The 24,037-nt window shown below is 34.3% G+C and overlaps 1 protein-coding gene and 1 long non-coding RNA gene across 7 annotated transcripts in view; one reads left to right on the top strand and one right to left on the bottom strand.

Annotated features, from left to right (window-relative positions):
• Positions 1-24,037, bottom strand: part of wnd (wallenda) — a 199,052-nt gene that overhangs the window by 62,456 nt on the left and 112,559 nt on the right. For 4 of the 6 annotated variants that reach the window (XR_011335770.1, XM_069844607.1, XM_069844746.1 and 1 more), the window contains exon 1: positions 14,285-14,449. The exons of 1 other annotated variant lie outside the window; for it this stretch is intronic. Coding sequence is in view for 4 of the 5 variants with exons in the window: in XM_069844607.1 (XP_069700708.1) it covers positions 14,285-14,427 (143 nt within the window). In the remaining variant the exon portion in view is untranslated. Of the gene's footprint in view, positions 1-3,541; positions 3,746-14,284; positions 14,450-24,037 lie in introns of those variants that run through there. One more of the 6 variants, XM_069844666.1, reaches the window with a different exon arrangement.
• The window catches only part of LOC138713082 (uncharacterized), a 91,355-nt gene continuing 84,339 nt past the window's right edge, over positions 17,022-24,037 (top strand). Inside the window, exon 1 of the long non-coding RNA XR_011335789.1 lies at positions 17,022-17,221. This is a non-coding gene — a long non-coding RNA (uncharacterized lncRNA). The remainder of the gene's footprint in view (positions 17,222-24,037) is intronic.

Raw genomic sequence — 24,037 nt, 5'->3', positions numbered from 1 at the left:
GAGTTCAAGATAGAAGAAGATATCAGATGATAGACAAGATTTATATGGATCATATTCGGAGACTAAGATGAAGGCATTAAAATAGGAAAATTTGGAGAAAGCTGAATTTGCAGTGAAAGACCTGCCCTTGGGCAGAATACTATGAATTAATGATAGAATATTTTTGCCAGGATGTTATTTTGTAATACAAAAAACTAGGCTTAAAATGCTCTCATCTTCAATTACAACAATGAGTTCAAAATTGGTGCGTTATTTCTTAACTAACGTGGTTATGTCATTAATATTCATGTCATATCCTTCTCATGACAGCAAAACAAAATGAAGGGACAGTAAAGTTGTGATGATTGAAAAGATTTTAACATAGTGAAGAAAGTTGCACACCTAAGCGATGTCTAACCTAAGTCTCATAGGATCCTAGGCTTACATGTTTCGGTATGAAGTAACACACTTCAAAATACCATACTGTACACCATTTAGATTGTGTGAGCGAAAGGAAATCATACGTGACCCTCAACACATGAGTTGATGACTAGTCAAAAAAATCTCTAAGAGAAGAGCCTGCAAAAAATGACGTAGATAAGAAAACAGCTGACTGACCTTGTTTTTCTACATTGATCATTTGGAAGCCAGATGGCTTTGTTTATGCACCATATTCCATGAAAGGCAACAATGCTGCCTTTCAATATTATATATAATGTATTATGTCTTATATGCAGGGCCTAGTTTTTTTATTATTAACGATACATGCGAAATATGACAGAGATTCACCAAGTTATATTCAGGTTTTATCACATACAGGTGTGACAGATTTATGGCAGTAAATTTGTCGCGGATTTTCTGCGAAAATGAACTATTCCTGCGATAAAAACGAAAAAAAAAAAAAAAAAAAAAAGGCATTTAAAAATTAATTTTAAACAAATACAGTATGCCTATATTAGTTTTGAAGATGTCAGCTGCGAAAAAATACGACTAGAGAGACAAATTATTTTGGAATTTTATTATTCTCTTTACGAGTAATGGTCCACAGAACCACTGACGATTGAGTTTTTAAGAATGACCAGTGGCGTAGCCAGGAAATTAAGATGAGTGGAGGACAAATTTTGGAAACATTACTTAGCAAATTTGTTCATAACTTACATGCAACATATTTAAAAGACTATAATATTTATTGTTCAATACAATGAAATTTAAAATCTATTTAGACTCCTCAAATGTTATATTTAAAACAAAATATATTCTCCGTCATTGCAGAGTGAATCAACAGATGGCGATTCTAAATAAATTCGTACTTAAACAAGTTACTGCGTAGAGAACGGTAGCTTAATAATTTCTTTGAAAATCATCGGTCATTTTAAAATAACGTGTCAGTAGAAATAATTATAACGGATTTGTTATTCTAAATATGGGTCATTGTCGATAGAAAGAGTCAAACAATATTTTTCGTCCAGTGTCACTTTCGCAAAGCCAATGATTGAATGTTTCTTCATGCTTTAAATCTAATAACATTTTAAAATATTCCTTGAAAAATGGGGGAACTTCAGACCGGTGATTCCTCCTCTGCCTATGTCACTGACACAGACAGTGAGATAAGTAACTATAAGGTTGATGTACAAAGGATACAATTATTATTATTATTATTATTATTATTATTATTATTATTATTATCATCATCATCATCCATTATTCCGTCTATTCATTGTCATTAATTTTAATTATCTTTATATGTAATAATTATTTTATGCACTTTTATTATTATTTTGTCATTATCAATTTTCTCATACTGTAATTATTATGCTTTGTGCTGAACTGTTATTGGCGTCTGGCTGTTGTACAGCACAGTAAATAAATAAATAAATAAATAGGTCTAAATAATTAAATAAATAAGTAAATAAATAAACTAAATAATAATAATAATAATAATAATAATAATAATAATAATAATAATGTGGGTTATTTTAAGACGCTGTATTATAATGTCTCAAGATATTTAGCGTCTGAACGAAATGAAAGTGATAATGCAGGTGAAATGAGTCCGGGATCCAGCACCGATAGTTACCCAGCATTTGCTCATATTGAGTTGAAGGAAAACTCCGGAAAAACCTCAACCAGGTAACTTGCCCGACCGGAATTCAAATCCGGGCCACCTGGTTTCGCAGTCAGACACACTAACCGTTACTCCACATTTATCATTATTATTATCATTATTATTATTATTATTATTATTATTATTATCATCATCATCATTATCAGTGTTTTCTTCTGGGGAAAAGGGTGGTGGAACTCTGTGTAGAATATATTATAGCGGACGGGAAAATTGCTGTCCAACGTATGGGAATTTTGTCTTTTTAAACTATTTTTTGTCCATCTTTAAGACTTTCAAGATTCAAGAGGAGTTCAAGAAACACATACTGTAATTATTAACACATTTTTCGGTTCTATAATGAAAGATGTAACAAAAGATACCGTTCCGCCAGAAAAAACGCTGATATTATTATTATTATTATTATTATTACTGTATTATTACTACTATTATTATTACTGTATTATTATTATTATTATTATTATTATTATTATTATTATTATTATTATTATACTTTTATTGTAATTTATATCATTGCTATTGTTTTTGTTATTGTCTGTGCTGAACTATATATAATTGGCCACTGGCTGTTGTACAGCACATTAAATATAAATAAATAAATAAATTATTATTACTATTATTATTACTGTATTATAATATTATTATTATTATTATTATCAACAACTTTATTTCTCCATGAATGTTGCAAATACAATGCTGTGTATAAGTTTATTGCTAATTAAGATTGTGTATGAGCGTGTATTATTACATGGTGAAAGAAAAAAATGACGAAATTTTCAGAAAATTCTTGTCACATTTTAACCATAACTATTATATTTTATTTAATTCATTTTTTCACGAAGAATCTGAAAAACGTTCACCGAAAAAAATCTGGCCCTGCTTAGCCTATATATTATGATGGCTACGTGTATTTTGCTATCCCCAACAATTACGCACTATTGAACTGGAGACTGAAGTCGCCAAATCTCACCAACAGCACGGAAGACTGCATGAAACACGCTATAAGCTGTAATTCCTTGCGGAGATCGATACTGTGTCGGCACAGCACGTAACACAAACATTGTACTCCAGAAATGTCGCAAAATAGTCATTACTTTACGTAAAACGCCGCAAAGATACTTGAGATTCACTATGCAAATCCTGCTACTAATCTGGTACAAAATATCTTTGTCCGTGTGACATCCATGACCCCAGTTCTCATACATAATGTAATTAGCAGTTATATTAAGTATCCTATAACGCAGGCGCGGAGAGGGGGGTCGTCACGCAACAAGCGACAGTGTCAAGGTCTGGCGAAAACAAAAGAATAACAACACTCCGCAGCAGATTGAATTAAATTTTAACAGATTCTCAGAACTTTGTAAAACGCACCTTGATGAACGCGGTATTTTCACCTGCATTATAAAACGACATGTTCATGATGGAGTCGAGATAACTTACGGAGCCTTCATGTTGCGCCCTTCCTCCCACGTTTTCTGTTAAAGTTGCTGTTGTTTCTCTTCTAAGAAACTTTGAAAAGTCCCTGGATCCTGCGATTTCCAGATAACTTGATCATCAATGCAAGCAAGTAACGTTGAAAATCGAATTTCGAAGCACAGAACAGACTTTTCTTCCTCCAACTTACTGTCACCAATACACATTATCTCTAGAGCACGTGATGGGCCTGCGACGTCACACAGCTTGTTATCACTTGCAGCACGTCATACATTCCGAAGTTTCATGCAATCTGCTTTTCCTACACGCACTGCCAAAATGTACGTACTTAAATAGCGTTTTCAAATTACACTGCAGTTTTTGAAATACAAATTAAACAGTGATACTGATTAAAATATTTTTCCTTGCCTTTATGTTTCAATTAAATTATCTTGACATGCAAAAGAGAATTTTAGCTGAACATCCATTATTCCCACAGGTGTAGCAACTTACAACTAGCTTACGAAAATAATGACGAGTCGTTTTCCAGTGTCAAAACGTACGCATTTACACAATATTTTCAATTGACATGAATGTACAATATTTGACATACATAGTACGACTTCAAGTTGAACAATAGCACGGATATAAAAACAAATGAACTCTCTATCATTAGATAATAGGATTAATATCAGTTGACAAAATTCCATTCAAAACTTATGCATTTAAACAACGTGTAATAACATTAAAAATACTACTTAAACAATTACCTAAATAAAACGAAACCAGCTCTGTGGTGTAGGGGGTCATCATGCTGGTCTCTTACGCAGAGGGCCCGGGTTCGAGTCCCAGTCGGGATGAATAAAATTTCCTGGTTGAGGTTTTTTCCGTGGTTTTCCCTCAACCAATTGAAGCAGAATTGCTGGTTAATTTTCGGCGTTGGATCTTGGACTCATTTAGTCATCATTAATTCACATATCATCATCATCATCATCATCATCATCATCATCATCGGCATAAGTAGATATTAGATGAGAGACGACATTAAGATATGTGGATCATATGAGGAGACAAAGAGGAAGGCAGAAAATAGGAAAGACTGGCGAATGCTGGGTTTGCAGTGAAAGACCTACACTTGGGCAAAACACTATGTATGAATGAATGAATGAATGCGGAGACTAAGAGGAAGACGGAAAATAGGATATTGGAAAATGCTGGGTTTGCGGTGAAAGAGCTGACCTTAGGCAGAACTATGAATTAATATTTTTATTCGCTTTTATCACGATCTAGGCTACTGTGCAATAATGTTGAGTATGAATAAAATCAGTCCTGTAGTTTAGGAGAAAAAACTGTAGCCCTATTCAAGACAAAGAGACGAGTAAGTCAGAACACCAAAAACAACCTCCATATAGTTGTGTGTATATGTGTATACATATATATTACGATTCTTTATCAACCGTTATGGTTATCTAGCGTCTGAATGAGATGAAGATGATAATACCAGCGAAATGAGTCCAGGGTCCAGCGCCGAAAGTTACCCAGCATATGCTATTAATAGGTTAAGGAAAATCCCAGAAGAAACCTCAACTAGGTAACTTATTCCAAGCAGGATTTGAACCCGGACCCGCTCGTTTCACGGTCAGACATGCTAACCGTTACGCCACAGCAGGTGAACAACTTCTATATAAGAAAGTATACAATTAACATCGTGAAACAATAAAACTGGAATTTTATTTAAAAATCACGATGTTTTTCCCTATACTTCTCAATGAAAATAAACAGCCTGGGCGAGCAATGTAATAGATATGACATACAGTGTTCGCAATTTTTCTGTATCTCTCAATTTGATGCTGCTCTCGGCCGACTCTGTGTTCTTATTGATTCTGGAACGAAGCACGGGCGGAATTGGCTTCTTGTGCGTCGGTCTGCTCAGCCATTGCGTCTAAATTTTCAAGCTTGATACCGAGATTTTCTAACGAACACGACATACCAAAACACAGCTTGCTGAACTCACCACAAGGGGGATCACACGTACACAGTATCTTTGAACCCAGTTTATGCTGGCGAAAATAATAGTCAGTGTCACCAATAATACATAAATATACCCGCATTATAGAATTCAATAGTTCATCTTCCTCTGCTGATTGTAAAACAATGCTGCGTTTAGCTGGAAACCGCTGATATTGTCAATTATGAGAATAATTTATTCATATTTATTCAAATGTATTCGTAATTTACATTTGAAATGGTACATTTGAATAGATGCTCGAAATGAGCATATGCTTGTGCTCGGGTACAGTCCAGTAGAGTCTACATAAATTTTACAGACATCAATAATAGTGTTGATGATAGAAATAATAGTAACAATAACAATAATAATAACAATAATAATAATAATAACAATAATAGTAATAATAGAATAACAGTGACGGAGATAATACAAAGATAGTAATACTAATTAATAAATAATAATAAAATAAAAATATTAACAATAATAAAATAATAACTAAGAATTGATAAAATAAAATATAAAACAACTTAGGGAGAGTTAACACAACTTATATAAGCATATAATAACCAGGAAAAAAAAAACGAACTCGAAATCAACCAAAAAGTTCGTTGTATCATAGACGACAGCAACCGCCATACTGATATTGTGTTATGCATTATTGGTATAGTGAGGATCACGTGAGTGTAGTTCCTAAAGGCAAGTTACCTGATTGAGGTTTTTTCCGGGGTTTTCCCTCAACCCAATACGAGCAAATGCTGGGTAACTTTCGGTATTGGACCCCGGACTCATTTCACCGGCATTATCACCTTCATCTCATTCAGACGCTAAATAACCTAAGCTGTTGATAAAGCATCGTAAAATAATTTACTAAAAAAAAAGTTCCTAAAAGTCTAATTTGGCCGTCTCTTCAGTGTTGCCAACTAATACCAGATCTCATCAAAGAGAGTACTGAAATAATAATAATAATAATAATGATAATAATAATAATAATAATAACAATAATACTACTAATAATAATAGGATAACAGTGACGGAGATAATACAAAGATAGTAATACAAGTTAATAATAATAATAATAATAATTTATTTTATTTATTTATTTTTTATTTATTTATTTAATGTGCTGTACAACAGCCAGTGGCCAATTACAGTTCAGCACAAATATAACAAAAAAACCTAAAACAAAAATAATTATTACACATAAATATAATTACAATTAATTACAATAATGACGATGAATGGATAACTAAGAATACTATGAGACAATGTTAATTGAGTATAATGCCTAAAATAATACATAAATGATAAATCGTTGCCAAGAGCAAACAAAGTCTATACATTGAAGGGAACGAATTCGCAGCCATGCATGTTGGCATTTTTAATGCATCTGGAGACTGGTGAAAGAAATTTCGAATTTCTAATATAGAAAAGTTTGTGGGCTCTCATATCTTTTGTTGGAATACGTAAGGTAATATTGTTTAAGAAAGAGTCACAGGATATATCACCTTTGAGGACTTTACAAAAGAACAGATAATCTAGCTCATGGCGTCTAGCATATAGATTTTGACAATTAAAATATTCACATTTTCTCTCATAACTATAATAATAATAATAATAATAATAATAATAATAATAATAATAATAATAATAATAATAATAATAATAATAATAATAATAGAATAAAATATTAATAATAATAAAATAATAACTAAAAATTGATAAAATAAAATATAAAACAACTTAGCGAGAGTTAACACAACTTATATAAGCATATAATAACCAGAAAAAAAATAACGAACTCGAAATCAACCAAAAAGTTCGTCGTATCGTAGACGACAGCAACCGCCATATTGATATTGTGTTATGCATTATTGGTATAGTGAGGATCACGTAAGTGTAGATCCTAAAAGTCTAATTTGGCAGTCTCTTCAGTGTTGCCAACTAATGCCAGATATTATCAAAGAGGGTACTGAAATAATAATAATAATAATAATAATAATAATAATAACAATAATAATAATAATAATAATAATAATAATAATAATAATACAGTATTAACAATAATGTCTTGCTTATTTACCACATCTCATCTTTATGTTGCGGGGTGTTTCTTAAATGGTTCAATAATTGATAATATAGTATATTTTCCTTCTGGGCTTCTCGCATATTATGTTGGTAATTAGGATTAGTAAATTTCTAAAATTCTAAACAAAAATATTAATATTTCTTCTTAAAGACTTCTGTATTTTAACAGTGATTCTCAAACCGATGGGTCTCGGTTCCTTTGGAATCTTAAGAGCAGTTAATGGAACCACGCACAAAAAAAAAAAAAGTTAGGCATATAATAAATTAATAACTTTAAAAAGTTGTTCCACGAAAATTTAAACATCCGACTATTTAGCGTTAAATAAAACCATAATCAAATTGTTTTTTTCTTAACTCATTCCGAAATGCACATTATGTTCTACCTTTTATTCTATACCTTAGGCTAGGGACCCGCACAAAAGAAATGTAAGGAAAAGAGAGGTTTTCAGCATCAAAAAGATTCAGAAATACTGTGTCAAAATATAATAAAATGCGCAACAAAATTATAAAATGTACGTGAAAATTAAGGAGGACAATAAAACTAAAATTATCTACAGTAATGTCGCAAGAGATCTGAGATTTTCGATAAATCCACGTGCAAAGCGAGTAAATTTATTTGAGAAATCTCAGACCTCGAGTGACATTTTATTAGGACTATTACTTACTTACTTACAAATGGCTTTTAAGGAACCCGAAGGTTCATTGCCGCCCTCACATAAGCCCGTCATCGGTCCCTATCCTGTGCAAGATTAATCCAGTCTCTATCATCATAACCCACCTCCTTCAAATCCATTTTAATATTATCCTCCCATCTACGTCTCGGCCTCCCCAAAGGTCTTTTTCCCTCCGGCCTCCCAACTAACACTCTATATGCATTTCTGGATTCGCCCATACGTGCTACATGCCCTGCCCATCTCAAACGTCTGGATTTAATGTTCCTAATTATGTCAGGTGAAGAATACAATGCGTGCAGTTCTGCGTTGTGTAACTTTCTCCATTCTCCTGTAACTTCATCCCGCTTAGCCCCAAATATTTTCCTAAGCACCTTATTCTCAAATACCCTTAACCTATGTTCCTCTCTCAAAGTGAGAGTCCAAGTTTCACAACCATACAGAACAACAGGTAATATAACTGTTTTATAAATTCTAACTGTAAGATTTTTTGACAGCAGACTAGATGATAAAAGCTTCTCAACCGAATAATAACAGGCATTTCCCATATTTATTCTGCGTTTAATTTCCTCCCGAGTGTCATTTATATTTGTTACTGTTGCTCCAAGATATTTGAATTTTTCCACCACTTCGAAGGATAAATCTCCAATTTTTATATTTCCATTTCGTACAATATTCTGGTCACGAGACAGGACTATTTCGTGAATAAAATAATAAAAATGTAAATATACCTCTCAAATTCGCTCACAAAATTTTAATAATCCTATATTTAAGAATCTTAACCTATTCAGATATTGTGAATTCGAAATAGATGAATAACGATTACTGTAATCAAGAAATTGAATGTTATTCAGTAATGCCAATTCAGAAAAGCGAAATACAGGTTTAAAAATGTTAATTACATGTACTGCGCTTTTCTTTTGTTATTATAACAGAAATACGTTTTCATTATCTGCTGAAATCATGATTTAATTTAAACATGTTATAGTGTAATTACAAATAACCTGATTAATATATTAACTAAATGAACAATTGTTGTGAAGGAGTGTCATTTTCTTTAGATACAATGGACATGGAATTAGAAGATGAAGATTTAGATGTGGAAGTATGATTTCGCACTTTATTTAGTACAATGGATTCATGCTCATAGATTTACGTGGAAACAGTTGGCGACACTGACTAAACAAAAGAACGACCATGCGATAAATTTATAGTGATAAATCGAGCTGCAGAAATTATCGCGATGTATGACTGTGATTGGTTGCAATTCAAAATTTCATTACACTTCATTGGCCAAAAATGGAATGACGTCATATAAACGAAATATCTTCTGTATATTTTCATATACTACCCGTACTTTAAAAGTATCCGCCGTTGTCTGGTTTTTTCTCCGTTCTATATTTAAGTAAACTGATTGTTAGGCTTTTCGGATATTTCGGCAACGCAAACATAGAAACCCAAAACAAATAGTATCTACTAAATTTTCCTTCTTACATAGCGCACTTACGTGAATTAACGACCTTCTTGGCCAAAATTCCTGACAGGGTTAAATCAAAAGCAGCGAAGATCAGGCTCCGAAAAGAAAGCATTTCATGACGTGCCTTACGTTCTTGTTTGAATTAGTGTTTGCCTGAAGTTTAGACTGAAGTGATTTCAAACTGGCCGAAATGGTAAGGCCGAAATGAAAACTCGAAAGCACTAAAATTAATATTATTTTACTTTGAACAACAATAACAAAAATATAAAGAAAATACAACACATTTGCAACTACTAAAACGATCGTAACAGACAAGGGTACAAAAATTAAAAAACACAGAAGGGTCCTGTAAAACAATATAACAATTTGGGGTAATTATTTTCTTCTGTGCCAAATTGGACATTGATCAGTATGGAGGACATCATCGAGGATCAGTGACAGGTTAGGTTTGGTTTGTTCAGGTTTTTGGTATGCCTACCAAAAACGTATAATATGCAAGGCGAACCAAAAACCTAAACAAACCACACCTAACCTGTCATTGATTCTCGATGATGTCCGCCATACTGACCAACATTCAATTTGGCAAAGAAGAAAATAATTACCCAATTTGGTATCATGTTCTCTTTCAGAGCTACACTTTAACATTAGCATGTTTTGTAATGTTAGCCGCTACACACTCAAATGCTATAGCCAAATCACAAAATATTCTTTCAACATATGAATTCACCTCCCTGACACTGGGATTTTATTTCTGAACATGTTAAGACTTTCCACTCTCTGAGTATGTCATAATGATGACAGTAACGTGTTCATACACTCAAATGCTTTACACAAATCACAAAATATTCTTTCAATATGTGAATTCACCTCCCTGACACTAAGGTTTTATTTCTGAACATGTTAAAACTTTCCACTCTCTGAGTATGTCATAATGATGACAGTAACGTGTTCATACACTCAAATGCTTTACACAAATCACAAAATATTCTTTCAATATGTGAATTCACCTCCCTGACACTAAGGTTTTATTTCTGAACATGTTAAAACTTTCCACTCTCTGAGTATGTCATAATGATGACAGTAACGTGTTCATAATATGTGTGTCCGTTTCGTCTGCAATATTTGCCGGGCTGATCACGTAACACCATCCCTCGAAATGTTGTTCTGGCTCCATCTAGAAGATCGTAGGAAAATCCACCGTCTTTTCCTCCTCTTTCACATATTGCATTTCTCCACTCCTGTCTATCTTGCGTCTCGTTTTTTTTTTTTTTTAATTTATCCTCCCACCATAACCTAGACACACGATCACAACACTCCTCAATATTATTCATTCCCTCCCACCAAACATCCTCTTATTTATCTTTCACTGTGGCTGTTCCTCGGCTTTGGAATTCCCTACCGAGTAATGTCAGGGACTGTCAGACATCAAACCAATTTAAGAATAGACTAAGGAAATATTTTCCAAACAATTCTGTTAACAATAATAAGTTTCTCAAGGCCGTATTCATAAACCAGTGTTAGCGAAATGATATGATATGAATCCTGTACCGTAACCAGTCGATAGCCGGGGCTAGTTTAGCACGCTCGTAGCGCGGGCTAGCGAAATGTCTATGAATAGCACTCTTAATGTTTAATGGTTTTAGCACAGTCTAGTATATTCAGTCACGAAGCTCAATACGTAGTATAAATAGTTGCTAACCACTAGGATCGCTAATATCGCCTCATTACAGACATTGGCACAGTCTATTGTTCTTAGCACCCTCACAACTCAAGTTTTCTGACTGTATATACTAGACTGTGGTTATAGCCTATATATCACAGAATACATATTTAAATATTCTCATTATTATTATTATTATTATTATTATTACTATTATTATTTCTCACAGTTATATTACCGGTTGTTCTGTATGGTTGTGAAACTTGGACTCTCACTCAGAGAGAGGAACATAGGTTAAGGGTATTTGAGAATAAGGTGCTTAGGAAAATATTTGGGGCTAAGCGGGATGAAGTTACAGGAGAATGGAGAAAGTTACACAACGCAGAACTGCACGCATTGTATTCTTCACCTGACATAATTAGGAACATTAAATCCAGACGTTTGAGATGGGCAGGGCATGTAGCACGTATGGGCGAATCCAGAAATGCATATAGAGTGTTAGTTGGGAGACCGGAGGGAAAAAGACCTTTGGGGAGGCCGAGACGTAGATGGGAGGATAATATTAAAATGGATTTGAGGGAGGTGGGATATGATGATAGAGACTGGATTAATCTTGCACAGGATAGGGACCGATGGCGGGCTTATGTGAGGGCGGCAATGAACCTTCGGGTTCCTTGAAAGCCATTTGTAAGTAAGTAAGTATTATTATTTCTCACCATTGTTTATTATTATCTCACTAACATTATTTATCTATCTTTCAATATTTATTTTACTTTCATTATTCACTTCCATGGTGTTTTACGGTCTAGATATTAATGTAATAATTATTGTAAGCCAATTTATTGTATTCAATTACAATTAGAGTCTCGCTGGGTGGAAGAGAAGGGCAACTAACTGGCCTTAACTATGACAGATTAAATTAATTAATTAAGTAATTAATAATAATAATAATAATAATAAAAATAATACTTATTTACTCACTGGTTTTTAAGGAACCCGGAGGTTCATTGCCGCCCTCACATAAGCCCGCCATTGGTCCCTATTCTGAGTAAGATCAATCCAGTCTCTATCATCATATCCCACCTCCCTCAAATCCATTTTAATATTATCTTCCCATCTACGTCTCGGCCTCCCTAAAGGTCTTTTTCCCTCCGGCCTCCCAACTAACACTCTATATGCATTTCTGAATTCGTCCATACGTGCTACATGTCCTGCCCATCTCAAACGTCTGGATTTAATGTTCCTAATTATGTCAGGTAAAGAATACAATGCGTGCAGTTCTGTGTTGTGTAACTTGCTCCATTCTCCTGTAACTTCATCCCTCTTAGCCCCAAATATTTTCCTAAGCACCTTATTCTCAAACACCCTTAGCCTATGTTCCTCTCTCAAAGTGAGAGTCCAAGATTCACAACCATAAAGAACAACCGGTAATATAACTGTTTTATAAATTCTAAATTTCAGATTTTTTGACAGCAGACTGGATGATAAAAGCTTCTCAACCGAATAATAACACGCATTTCCCATATTTATTCTGTGTTTAATTTCCTTCCGAGTATCATTTATTTTGTTACTGTTGCTCCAAGATATTTGAACTTCTCCACCTCTTCAAAAGTTAAATTTCCAATTTTTATATTTCCATTTTGTACAATATTCCCGTCACGAGACATAATCATATACTTTGTCTTTTCGGGATTTACTTCCAAACCTATCTCTTTACTTGCTTCCAGTAAAATTCCCGTGTTTTCCCTAATCGTCTGTGGATTTTCTCCTAACATATTCACGTCATCCGCATAGACAAGCAGCTGATGTAACCCGTTCAATTCCAAACCCTCTCTGTTATCCTGGACTTTCCTAATGGCACACTCTAGAGCGAAGTTAAAAAGTAAAGGTGATAGTGCATCTCCTTGCTTTAGCCCACAATGAATTCGAAACGCATCTGACCTATACGAACTCTGCTGTACGTTTCACTGAGACACATTTTAATTAATCGAACTAGTTTCTTGGGAATACCAAATTCAATAAGAATATCATATAAAATTTCTCTCTTAACCGAGTCATATGCCTTTTTGAAATCCAAGAATAACTGATGCACTGTACGATAATAATAATAATAATAATAATAATAATAATAATAATAATAATAATAATAATAATAATAATAATTTTTCTCAGTTTTTGGCCTGTTCCATCGTCACTTCCTCAAGGAACATGAACCAAAAACGATTCCTTGATCATATAGTTAACATTTTTCAAGGCCACCGTTTAACGCACATCAATAAGAATAGGCCTACAGTCCAGAGACACTGACAGACGGAGAGCTTATGAAGATGAAGGAAATAGCCTAACCTCTTCTCTGCCGGAAAACAAATCTGGATGCGGAGAAACGCTGTATCACTTTCACTATAGTCATGCTTAATTTATTATCATTATCATTATTATTATTATTATTATTATTATTATTATTATTATTATTATATTTTTATGTGCACTATTTGTATAATCATATTTTAATTATAATTATTGTATAATTATTTTGTTATTGATATTACACTATTATATACATTAAAAATACTAGAAGCAGACAACTAATATAAAGGTGTCCATTTTAAACATTCGTTATACGACGCAAAAACATACTGTAGATCGCTGTAATTCCCAGCACTGTTTTGGCTAAGAGCCACAGACTTCAAACACTGTATTAAGGTAAACTGGCACAAGAAAACCGAACCCGAGATTTAATTAAAATACCAGAAAGGTTACAAAAACCTCGTTGACAGCGACACGGATATTCTGAGGGTATGAGTGGGCTATGTCGTGGTTCGTAAACAAGCGGCAACCACGTGACTGACGTGGCTTCTGAGCCTACCTGCTGGAGAAATCCTGTGTGGCCGGGGAGCGCAGCTTCGAGTTCCTCCTCACCAAGACGCTGCGGAAGATCATCACATGAATCTCCCGATCGCGATTCCTGGGCTTTTTGAAAGAGAATATGCGACAGCAGGCGATACCCATTGCCTCCACGCGGCCAAGCGACTGCCTGCCTGCTTGCCTGCCTGCCTGCCTCCCCTTCGACAAGGCTCCATTCATTATTCTAATTATTTGCTCAAAGAGTATTAGCTCTAAAGAAAGCACAACACCTATCAGCTGTTATCATAGAGACACAGGGGTTTCCAAACTCGACAGAAGACTCGATATTTAACTGTTGTAGTTATACTAAAATTGTTTTGTAGTTATACTGAAATTAGTTGAAAATTATACTTGTAATAAACAATGTAGCTTAATATAAGTGATTTTTTAAATTGGGTTATGGTATTTTACGACGCTATATCAACAACTCAGATTATTTAGCGTCTAAATGAAATTATGGTGACTATTACACTTTTACTACGTCACACTACTTATGACCCATAAAGCGGTACGAAAGGACGTCTTTCAACAAATCATGGCTGCTTATCGCACAATTTTATCGCGTCCCTAGCATTTGTTTATTTTTATCACTACCCTAGCATTTGTTTCTTTGTTTGCCAACATTTCAAACTGCATTGGTCTTGACGTCAAAAAAAAAAAAAAAAAACAGAAAATTACAAACCACTCCAGTCGATGCACAGCAGTTTCAAATAATGCTCGCATTGGCAATCAAGAACAAGAATTAATAAGGATCACTGGTCATAGCTATGCATCTTCCCTGACTTCCCTGAAACCCTATTTACAAATAAATGAAGAGCACCATTCGGAAATCCTGAATAAGTTGAGGAATACACCATGTACATCAACGAGTTCACTTCTTTTACGCATGCGTCCGATATAACATCAACTGAACCACCAACCACTAAAACATTCAAATTTGAAAATTGTACTTTCAATAATTATTTCTTTTAAAATTATTCATGTTTATTTTTTATTTCATCATCGTTAATTAAAACGTTTCTTGTTTATTTCATCATCCCTAATTAAAACTTCCCTAACATTCGTTTACATTATTTATGTTATGTTTGTTATAGATTCTGCTATATGATATTATGGATAGTCACGTATCAGAGATTGTTTAATACTAAGATTTATTGAAAATCATGGTCTAGTCATGGCCATCTTGACAATCGCCTAATATAAATACATGTTCAAAATTCTAAAAAACAAAGGAATTGCTATATTAAACCCATGTTAAATGTGCATTTATATACAGGGACATCATTTTATTTTTGCTTCACTTTTTATTGTACCTGAGTTTTTGAATGTACTTCACTCCCACCCTTTCTACTAATGAAGTTCGAACTGTCCTCCACACAGAATCAAGGCTGCATATAGTAAACAGCACTGAGTTAGTGAGTATAGTAAGTTCCAGAAATATGTTCGCTTTTTCCAGTGACGAAAGAGCTTTCAATATTGAATCATATTTTCGCACAGGTATTGTCCGTTTACCTACGTCGCATCCCGATTTCCCCCACCTGCTTCTGCTCGCCCCTCTGTAAAAGCTGGGCTGTCTTAGCTCTTTTCTGAAAACATTAATTTATGTTAGGAATTGGACGTTCACGTAATATTATACAGCTGTTTAAAATAACTTAAATAAAAGGGTCTCGTTAAGTAACTGTCACGTGATTTCCCTCCTTTCTACGATCCTGCGGCATAACGACTTGGACGGACAGTAGATAACATGTCTGAGTAATTTTAGCTGTGCGGGTCGGGCAGAAGTGATGATTGAATTTACAGTACGTAAGGTACTCTTTTATAGAGTAGGTACAGAATTATTTCAACATGAGTTACTAGTACAAAGGACGAAACTGGCAATTGGAATTAGATGCAATAGTCTATAGTGCGATAATATGCACAAAAGAACTAAGCTTGTATCCAAATGAACGGCCACCACTTTAAAAAATGTGTTTAAATATCCATATTATGATTATTTTTCAATTTAACTTTATTCTCTATATTGTACGCTAATGTGCTGAAGACAGTATAATATAAACTGCATAATGAATACGTCCGCATGGATAACTCAGTTCGTGAGTAAAAACACTTATTGTTAATACTCGTACAGTACTGTATTTTGATTAAACATAAACCTAATGAAAATGATCGAACTCAAAATCGCGATATTTCCTAGTTTACGTAAATGGATGAACTACTTTTCTTCCCTCCTATACGTAGTATTGATATTTATATTTATTTGTCATTCAACTTTACAATTCACAGTTATGGTGGACCTTCACATTTCTGTTTTTCGATCCACCATCCCTTTATACATATAACTCTTTTCTATTAATGTATTCTTTGCCGAGAATTTCTTGATTGCTTTCTAATGTTCTGTTATGACTGAATTGCTATATGTCCTTCCCCCTCTATCCTCTTCTATTCTCTCCCTCCTACCTATACGTAGTAAAGTGATTTGTTTGTGTTTTACGTCAGTATCATCGAACTACAGTCGTCGAAGGGGGTAGCAAACGGTGTTTCCGATTCTCTAAAGGTATAGCCAGGTTAATATTAAAAATGTTAATAAAAATAAAATGATGTCCCTGTATAAACTTGTTCAATGTTGGCCATGTTATGACTAAGTATGTGACGTCGCCATGTAGCCCGTCTTTCTCGTTAGCCACGGTACGTGGCTATAGGCTATAGTAATAAATTGTGGCACCCCTGGCTGGCCTGCCACATTACACCGGGGCTTTATCTGGATAATCCAAGCTCTTTGTTATGCGCCACACGCGTCGACCATACGTCAGCACGTGAATATAGGATCGACTGTCAGGGGACAGCGCTCAAGAAGGAAACGATTAATTTTAAGGGACCGTCACTAAACCGAATGTCAAAGGTAAGTAAATCGAAGGGAAAACACGCTATTTCTAATATATCAATTTTGTAGCACTTACGTAAGAATCACAATCCTCCGGAAGCAGTTGCAATTGTTTCCACAAACAAATGAACGTTCACCTCAACGATCGTATTCCCGATCACAAAATGTAGAAGGTCATGGCCTGAAGCTGTACTGGATCGTAGCTCATAGATTTTGTTTCCATTAAATTTCAGTAGCAGAATTTAAGGGGACACCAGCGAATAGGGATTATAAAGAATGGACACTGAACGAATTTTCCTGTGTTTTGTTTCTCTGTGTGGCGGCGTTTAGTTCCACTTTCAAGTGCTAGAGGTTAGTGTAATCGAGCATATGCAAAGATAATAATTGAGAATAAAGTTGAGACACAGGATCCAAACATCACCTACCTTATTGCATAACCCAGTAACGCTTTGCTTCAAATAAATTCAAGTTAACAGCTTTCCCTTATTTCTCAGTGACAAACTAGTTGTAATAATAATTTTTTATATTTCAGATATAATAAATTATATTATAAAATAATATAATACATTATAAAATTATGTATCAAATTCGATTAATATTTATATATAATATAATATAGGTATATGGTTTTACTTCTCATAAGAGTTTCGTTTTTCCATTTTCAGTGCTATCAAATTATTACATATTTCAATTGTTGTTGAGGTCAACGTCTCAACTCTCATTATAAAGGAACTCCAGAGTCTAGACATTACAATTAATGACGGATTTATTATTTTATGGATCCAATTTATTTTATTTGGGTACATAATGTACCTAGATGTATTAATTATATGTGTTATATTTCCGCTGTGTCGACTGCTAGCTGGTGTGATGTCAGCGCCAACTCTAGGGAGAAAGCAGAATCTCACGCTCTAGCTGGCTTGAAGGTCATTGAAATCAGTCCGGCTACATCAAAGGTACCGACGCGAAGTGTCCATTCTTTATAATCCCTATTCGCTGGGGACACGCTACTGAGTTTTCGTCAATTTTGGTCAGTTTTAAAAGTTAATTTTTTTTTTTACTGATGAACTGTATTGACTAGGAACAAACCCATGCACCATTTCATTGTAGGCAGTCTTAGCATAATTTTAAAAGTTTAAGAAACAAATTATCTTTATATGAGACCCAGATATTTGTTTACTAAAATTATAAACACTTTTTTACATTTTATTTTTTTCCGAGTACATTTTTAAACATAAAATTTTGAAAATAATTGTGCACATGTAACTCATCAACATCTATTCGATTTTAAAATTTCAAAAACTTACAATCAAAATTGTGTGGAGATTAGAAATCTCAGTAGCGTGTCCCCTTAAGTTTGGAATTAATTTAGAGTTGCTAGAGGGAGATACTCCTAGAAAACTTTTTATTAAAACTTAATTAACAGTTTATAAGATTAAAAGGAATCGTAGCAGCAAAGATTGAGTTGTCAGTTTGAAGTAACCATTTTGACATACTAGCATGCAAAAATCATACCCTTCTCTACCTCAGTAAACTCTTTTAAGGGGATGATGGGTTAAATTCTGGTCATTTTCAGTAAAAAATGGCATTTTTGTTTTCTTGTAAAAAATGAAACAGCAATCTCTTATTTATAGCCTATATGTTGAGCAAGTTTCAATGCTCTGCAGCGCTTGAAAACATAAAAATTACGCAACATATAAATGGCTGCACCCTTGAACCATGTAATTTTACAAGCTGTTTTCTCACACATTTTTTTCAGCACATTTCGTCAGGTTAGAAGTGTAAAGGCTCTTACAATTTTGATGCTAGAAACATGAAACTCTTTCTGCTTGTTCTATACACTGTGGTTAATAAAACAGCGCATGGGTTTTCTCATTAAATTAATCATCATCATCAACATCATCATTTCCTGTATCTTCCACTGGAGCAAAGGGCCTCAACAAACTTTCGCCACCGTCTTCTATTCTGAGCGATATTGGCAATAATTAAATTAATACTTTTTGAAAGAAAAAAAAATGAAATATTTATAGTGGCAATGGAAAATTTATATTTTTAGGTATGCAATGGTTATAAAAATCGTAGTAAAGATCTATGAAAACTAATGCGTGATGTTTTTCTAATGCCACTGGACTTGCAAAAAATGCCAAACATTTGGTGAAAAATTGAGTCACATTTCATTTTGAAACCTGCATATTTTTCAAAATATTTTTGTTAATAACTCAGGAATTATTTGACTCACAGAATTAAAACTTCACCACAGCATTACCTATCACACCGTGATTATGTGTATAAAACATCAAGCACGTAGCTAGAAAAATGTAGAAAATAAAAATTTCACCCATCACCCCCTCTAATTTGTCTATACTATACGAAAATTACTTTTTTTTTTTTTTTTTTTTTTCATTTACGTAATGCATTAAGCTTTTCCCCATAGTAACGGACGATGAAGTGTTCTATGCATTTATGGTAGACAAAACCAAGTTTCTGCGGATTTTTCTTAGTTTCTTCCGTTTTTCTCCAATATTCCACCATCATTCTCCATTTTAATATCCATTATCATTTCAATTGTATATTCAATACCCGTTAACATCATTTCAATGGTAGCCTATCTACCCAAAATGATGCAGCTGGATGTATCTAGTATTCCGTACAGATAGCATCAGTCTTAGCGGTCGTAATACGCTCTCGGAGGGCGAAAAGATGTTCTAACATAACTTAATTGCAACTTGAATCTAGAGTCCGAGTCGACAGATGGCACCACATAGCAGAGTCACGATATCCACAAGAAAGCGGCCATTCGGGCTCAAACATAGACTTCCGGTTCCTAATAACGCGTAATGTAACCCTTTTGTTACTGACAACATAAATTGATATTTAAAACTGATAATTTAGAGCATTGCTTATGTTACACAAGATTTTTAAAAATATTATATCCCTCAGCAGAGATATATTCTTGTCATCTACGTAGAACATTTTGTTAACACGCATAAGTTACTCAGGTATAATTAAAGTAATTTCTCGAGATTATACTGGGTGTTCATTTCAAAGTGTGTCATGACGTCACTGTTGTTGGGTCACCGATTTGAAGCGAGTTTCAGTTTATATGTTAGAGAAGTTGCCTATTATTTAAGGCGTTCTTCAATCTGAACTTGAGAACGTGTACGGTATAACTTGAACGTCGTAGCAACAGATGGCGGTCTGTACGGTCTGTGTGCTACCATAACCTCTTTCGAACTGTGTTTTGCGCCGGCAAGTCGTACGCAGGGTATTTGTTATCATCGGTTGCGTACGGTAACATTCCACAACACAAATCAAATGCTCCGTGTCCATGTTGACCGTCGAAGTTAATGTCAACAAATACGTAAGTAATCGTCTTAACCCTCTCCCCATATCCCGACAGTACGTATTTCCAAACAGTTCACATTCCTGCCACTACCGGCGTTACTGTACGTATCGGCACGTACTTGCTAGCCAACTTCTCTGCCTCTTAGATTATACACCTGAGCTGCGGAAGTGTAGGAAGATTGAATTCTCTAGGCTCATCAGCTAGCCACATGACGGCATACAGCGAGCCAAGACACATTTTGAACTGAACACCCAGTATTTAGGCCTATCGGTGAAACTTCAAAATTGTAGAAACACAATGTGATCATTGCGAAAGGTATAACTCATCCAACCCGTCCCAAATAGCCTACCTTCCTCTATTATTTTTTTCAAAGTCATTTTTGTTCAGATAAGTATTGTTGAAACAAAACTTCTTATTAAATATCTCAGTTTTACTTATCAGTAGGTGAATGCTTTTTATTACACCTTAATGTATTACATATTCTTTTGGACAAACGTTTTCGTTTCATTTAGCATCATCAGGTCCATATTGCATTCAAAATTGAATACATTACTGGTAAATAAATAAAGTTAAAATATATGTAATAAAAAATATTAAAAGTTAAAATAAATTATCTTATGTATTGATCATTGGCCTACCTTTGAATCTTAGTGTTTTGAAATTGTAAATTATATTTTATGAATAACAAGGTCTGTTAATTGTTTGTTATCATTAGATCTTGGTAGCCTATATAGTTTTCTTACAGTTATTTCTACACTGACTATATGCCTCTTCAAATAATGCCATCTGCACACCACTCACAATACTACATCACAACGCACCGTTTTAGGCGAATACTATTGAAATAGTGATATTAAAACGAAGCACGGCAGTGGAATTAGAACGGGAAAGGCAGTATCCTGAGAAACTCTCAGAAACCTTGACTTTGTCCGCAACAAATACGACTCATCGAGCAAAGTGGTTCTGATGGTAACGTTTAAGACTTGCATTCGGGAGGCTCCGGGTTCAAACCCTGTGCCCGGCCAACCTGAACTTAGGGTTTTTCATAGTTTCCCTCAATCAGAAAGCAAATTCTGGATTGGAAATTAACCTATCATGATTCATCACCGCCTTAATCACCAATATCGTAAACCTTTAATAAAATCAAATTCATTTACATGAACACAAGCCATCTATAACACACGACAATAGAAACAGAAACTCAACAATTTCAGTGGCCTACTGATATACCAAAAGATTCTACACACGCGATGTGACCAAAAATGTTAAAGAGTGTGTAAAAAAAAAACGACTCCGCCATCATTAGGATTCGAACCCGGGTCAGCAGTCCTCTTAAGACAGTACCACAGCCTAGTATATACAGTCACGAAGCTCAATACGTAGAGAATATGCATCCATAGATAGTTGCTAACCACTAGGATCGCTACTATCATCTCATTACAGACAATGCGAAATAGTACCAGCACAGTCTATTGTTCCTAGTACCCTCACAACTCAAGCTTCGTGACTGTATATACTAGACTATATCAGTACTCTGACATCTGAGTTGTCAGGGCGACCCAATGAAATATTAACACATTCTGCTTTATACGTGTCTATAAATTCGTGTTATTGTTAGCCATTTGATGTTTTTGTTAAAGAACATGAAGTCACAAAAAAGTCGAGACAAAGTGGAAGATTTGAGTAGATTATACTTCAAGAACTGTGAACTAAAGACAAGGTGTATTTATTTACATGTGTCAAAGACTCACTGACTCAATTTCACGAACTCACAATCTTATTTCAGCATGACGTCATTACACGAGAGCGTATTATTCTCTTTGATGCATTAACGTTGTAACCACTGACGTCACAATGCAAGGAATCCCTCTAACTGTAACAAATTAAAGTTCCTCGGATTCCACATTTCAGGGCTGCCTGTATCTCTTAATTACACAAAAGCTGTGATGAAATCTTCTCTTTGATATATCAATGTAAAGAGGTTTCATGTTCTGAACGCATCTAATACTGAAGAGAGAACTGAACCATAGAAAAGTAAGATTTGTTTCATCGAGTATAAAGAAGGAATACAGATGTTGCAGTAACTGAATTCAGGAGATTTTCTGGGACATATACAGTACGTTAGTTACGGTCACCCCCAATGATATATAGAGGTAAAGCGCTCTCTTCTAGACTCAAGGGTTGCGGGTTCAAACCCAGCTGGGGTCAATAGGTTTTTCCAGGACGCAAAAATGGAGTAACAGCTTGCAACCGCACTTCCATCTAGCGGTTGTTACCAAAAAATGTCTTTTCGATAGTGGAGGCTGTGATAGTTGTTCTCTTTTGATGTTGCCGTATCATAACATGAGAATGGCCAATGTGATATAGCTGGTTATTCAAAAGTAAGTTACATATTGACGTCGACTTAACCTTTTTAAGAATTAAGATATACACAAAACAAGAACACACTTATACTCAAAAAGATATGGAGTTTATTGGATTCAGTTTAAATGTTGAATATGTCCACCATTTTGTTCTTCAACAAGCAACAATATTTTTTCTATGTTGTGAACAGCATTTACTAATAGATCTGTTTGGATATCTTCAATTTGTTGCAGTAGTAGGATTAGTTAAAAAAAACCTCGGTATTTTAAATAACCCCACAGCCAAAAATCTGCTGGATTGATACCAGAGAACACGTTGGCAGGTGTTAGGAAAATGTCTGCTTATTATGCGATCACCAGTTCTCTCAAATTTGTCCATTAACTTTCTGTAAGCTTGTAAACTGCACAGACCAATTCTTAAATTATATTTTGTTCTCAATTTCCATACGACGTTTGTTAAATTCCTTTTACACTCATAATAGCACTGAACAAGATTAATTCGGTCATAGTCAAAACAGTTTTAAAACACAGTCAATGATAGTGATTTAAAAATTCAATAAGAAATACATTTATTTTTCACACATTATAAACGAATCCTGTTGTTACCATGTTAACCAAAACAAAGGAGTGTGATAAATGAACAAATCCCGTTGTTCGATACACATCAATGTGTTACTGTTTTGTACATATGTTAATTTTTAAAAATGTTATAGGCCTATGTATTTCAAAATGTAACTTACTTTTGTGCGAGATCGTGCGTATTTGCTTGCTTTCCGCACACAACCAATACGCGGTAAGTGTGAAATACCACATTCAGTATTCCCAACGTAACACACACAACAATTTCCCTCTTCTTACCGCTTAAGCGCGACATTCATTTTACTGCTTTAGGCTTTTAACATATTATTTTTAGAGACGTTTAACATAGTAATAATTATAAATTGGAAACTTACCACTGCAATTTCACCTAAATTGCAATGTTAATTATTGTTTTTAAATATTTGGAAAAAATTAAGTAAACTCTACAACACTACAAAAGTTACTGCATTTGTAATGCAAGTAACATTAAGGAAGCCGTGAAAAAATCAACAAGATTCCAGATGCCGATGTTATTACTGCAATATG

The sequence above is a fragment of the Periplaneta americana genome, chromosome 1, assembly GCF_040183065.1.
Source record: "Periplaneta americana isolate PAMFEO1 chromosome 1, P.americana_PAMFEO1_priV1, whole genome shotgun sequence".
NCBI lineage: Eukaryota > Metazoa > Arthropoda > Insecta > Blattodea > Blattidae > Periplaneta > Periplaneta americana.
Note: the sequence above shows the minus strand (reverse complement) of the source record. Positions and strands in the feature narration are given on the sequence as shown.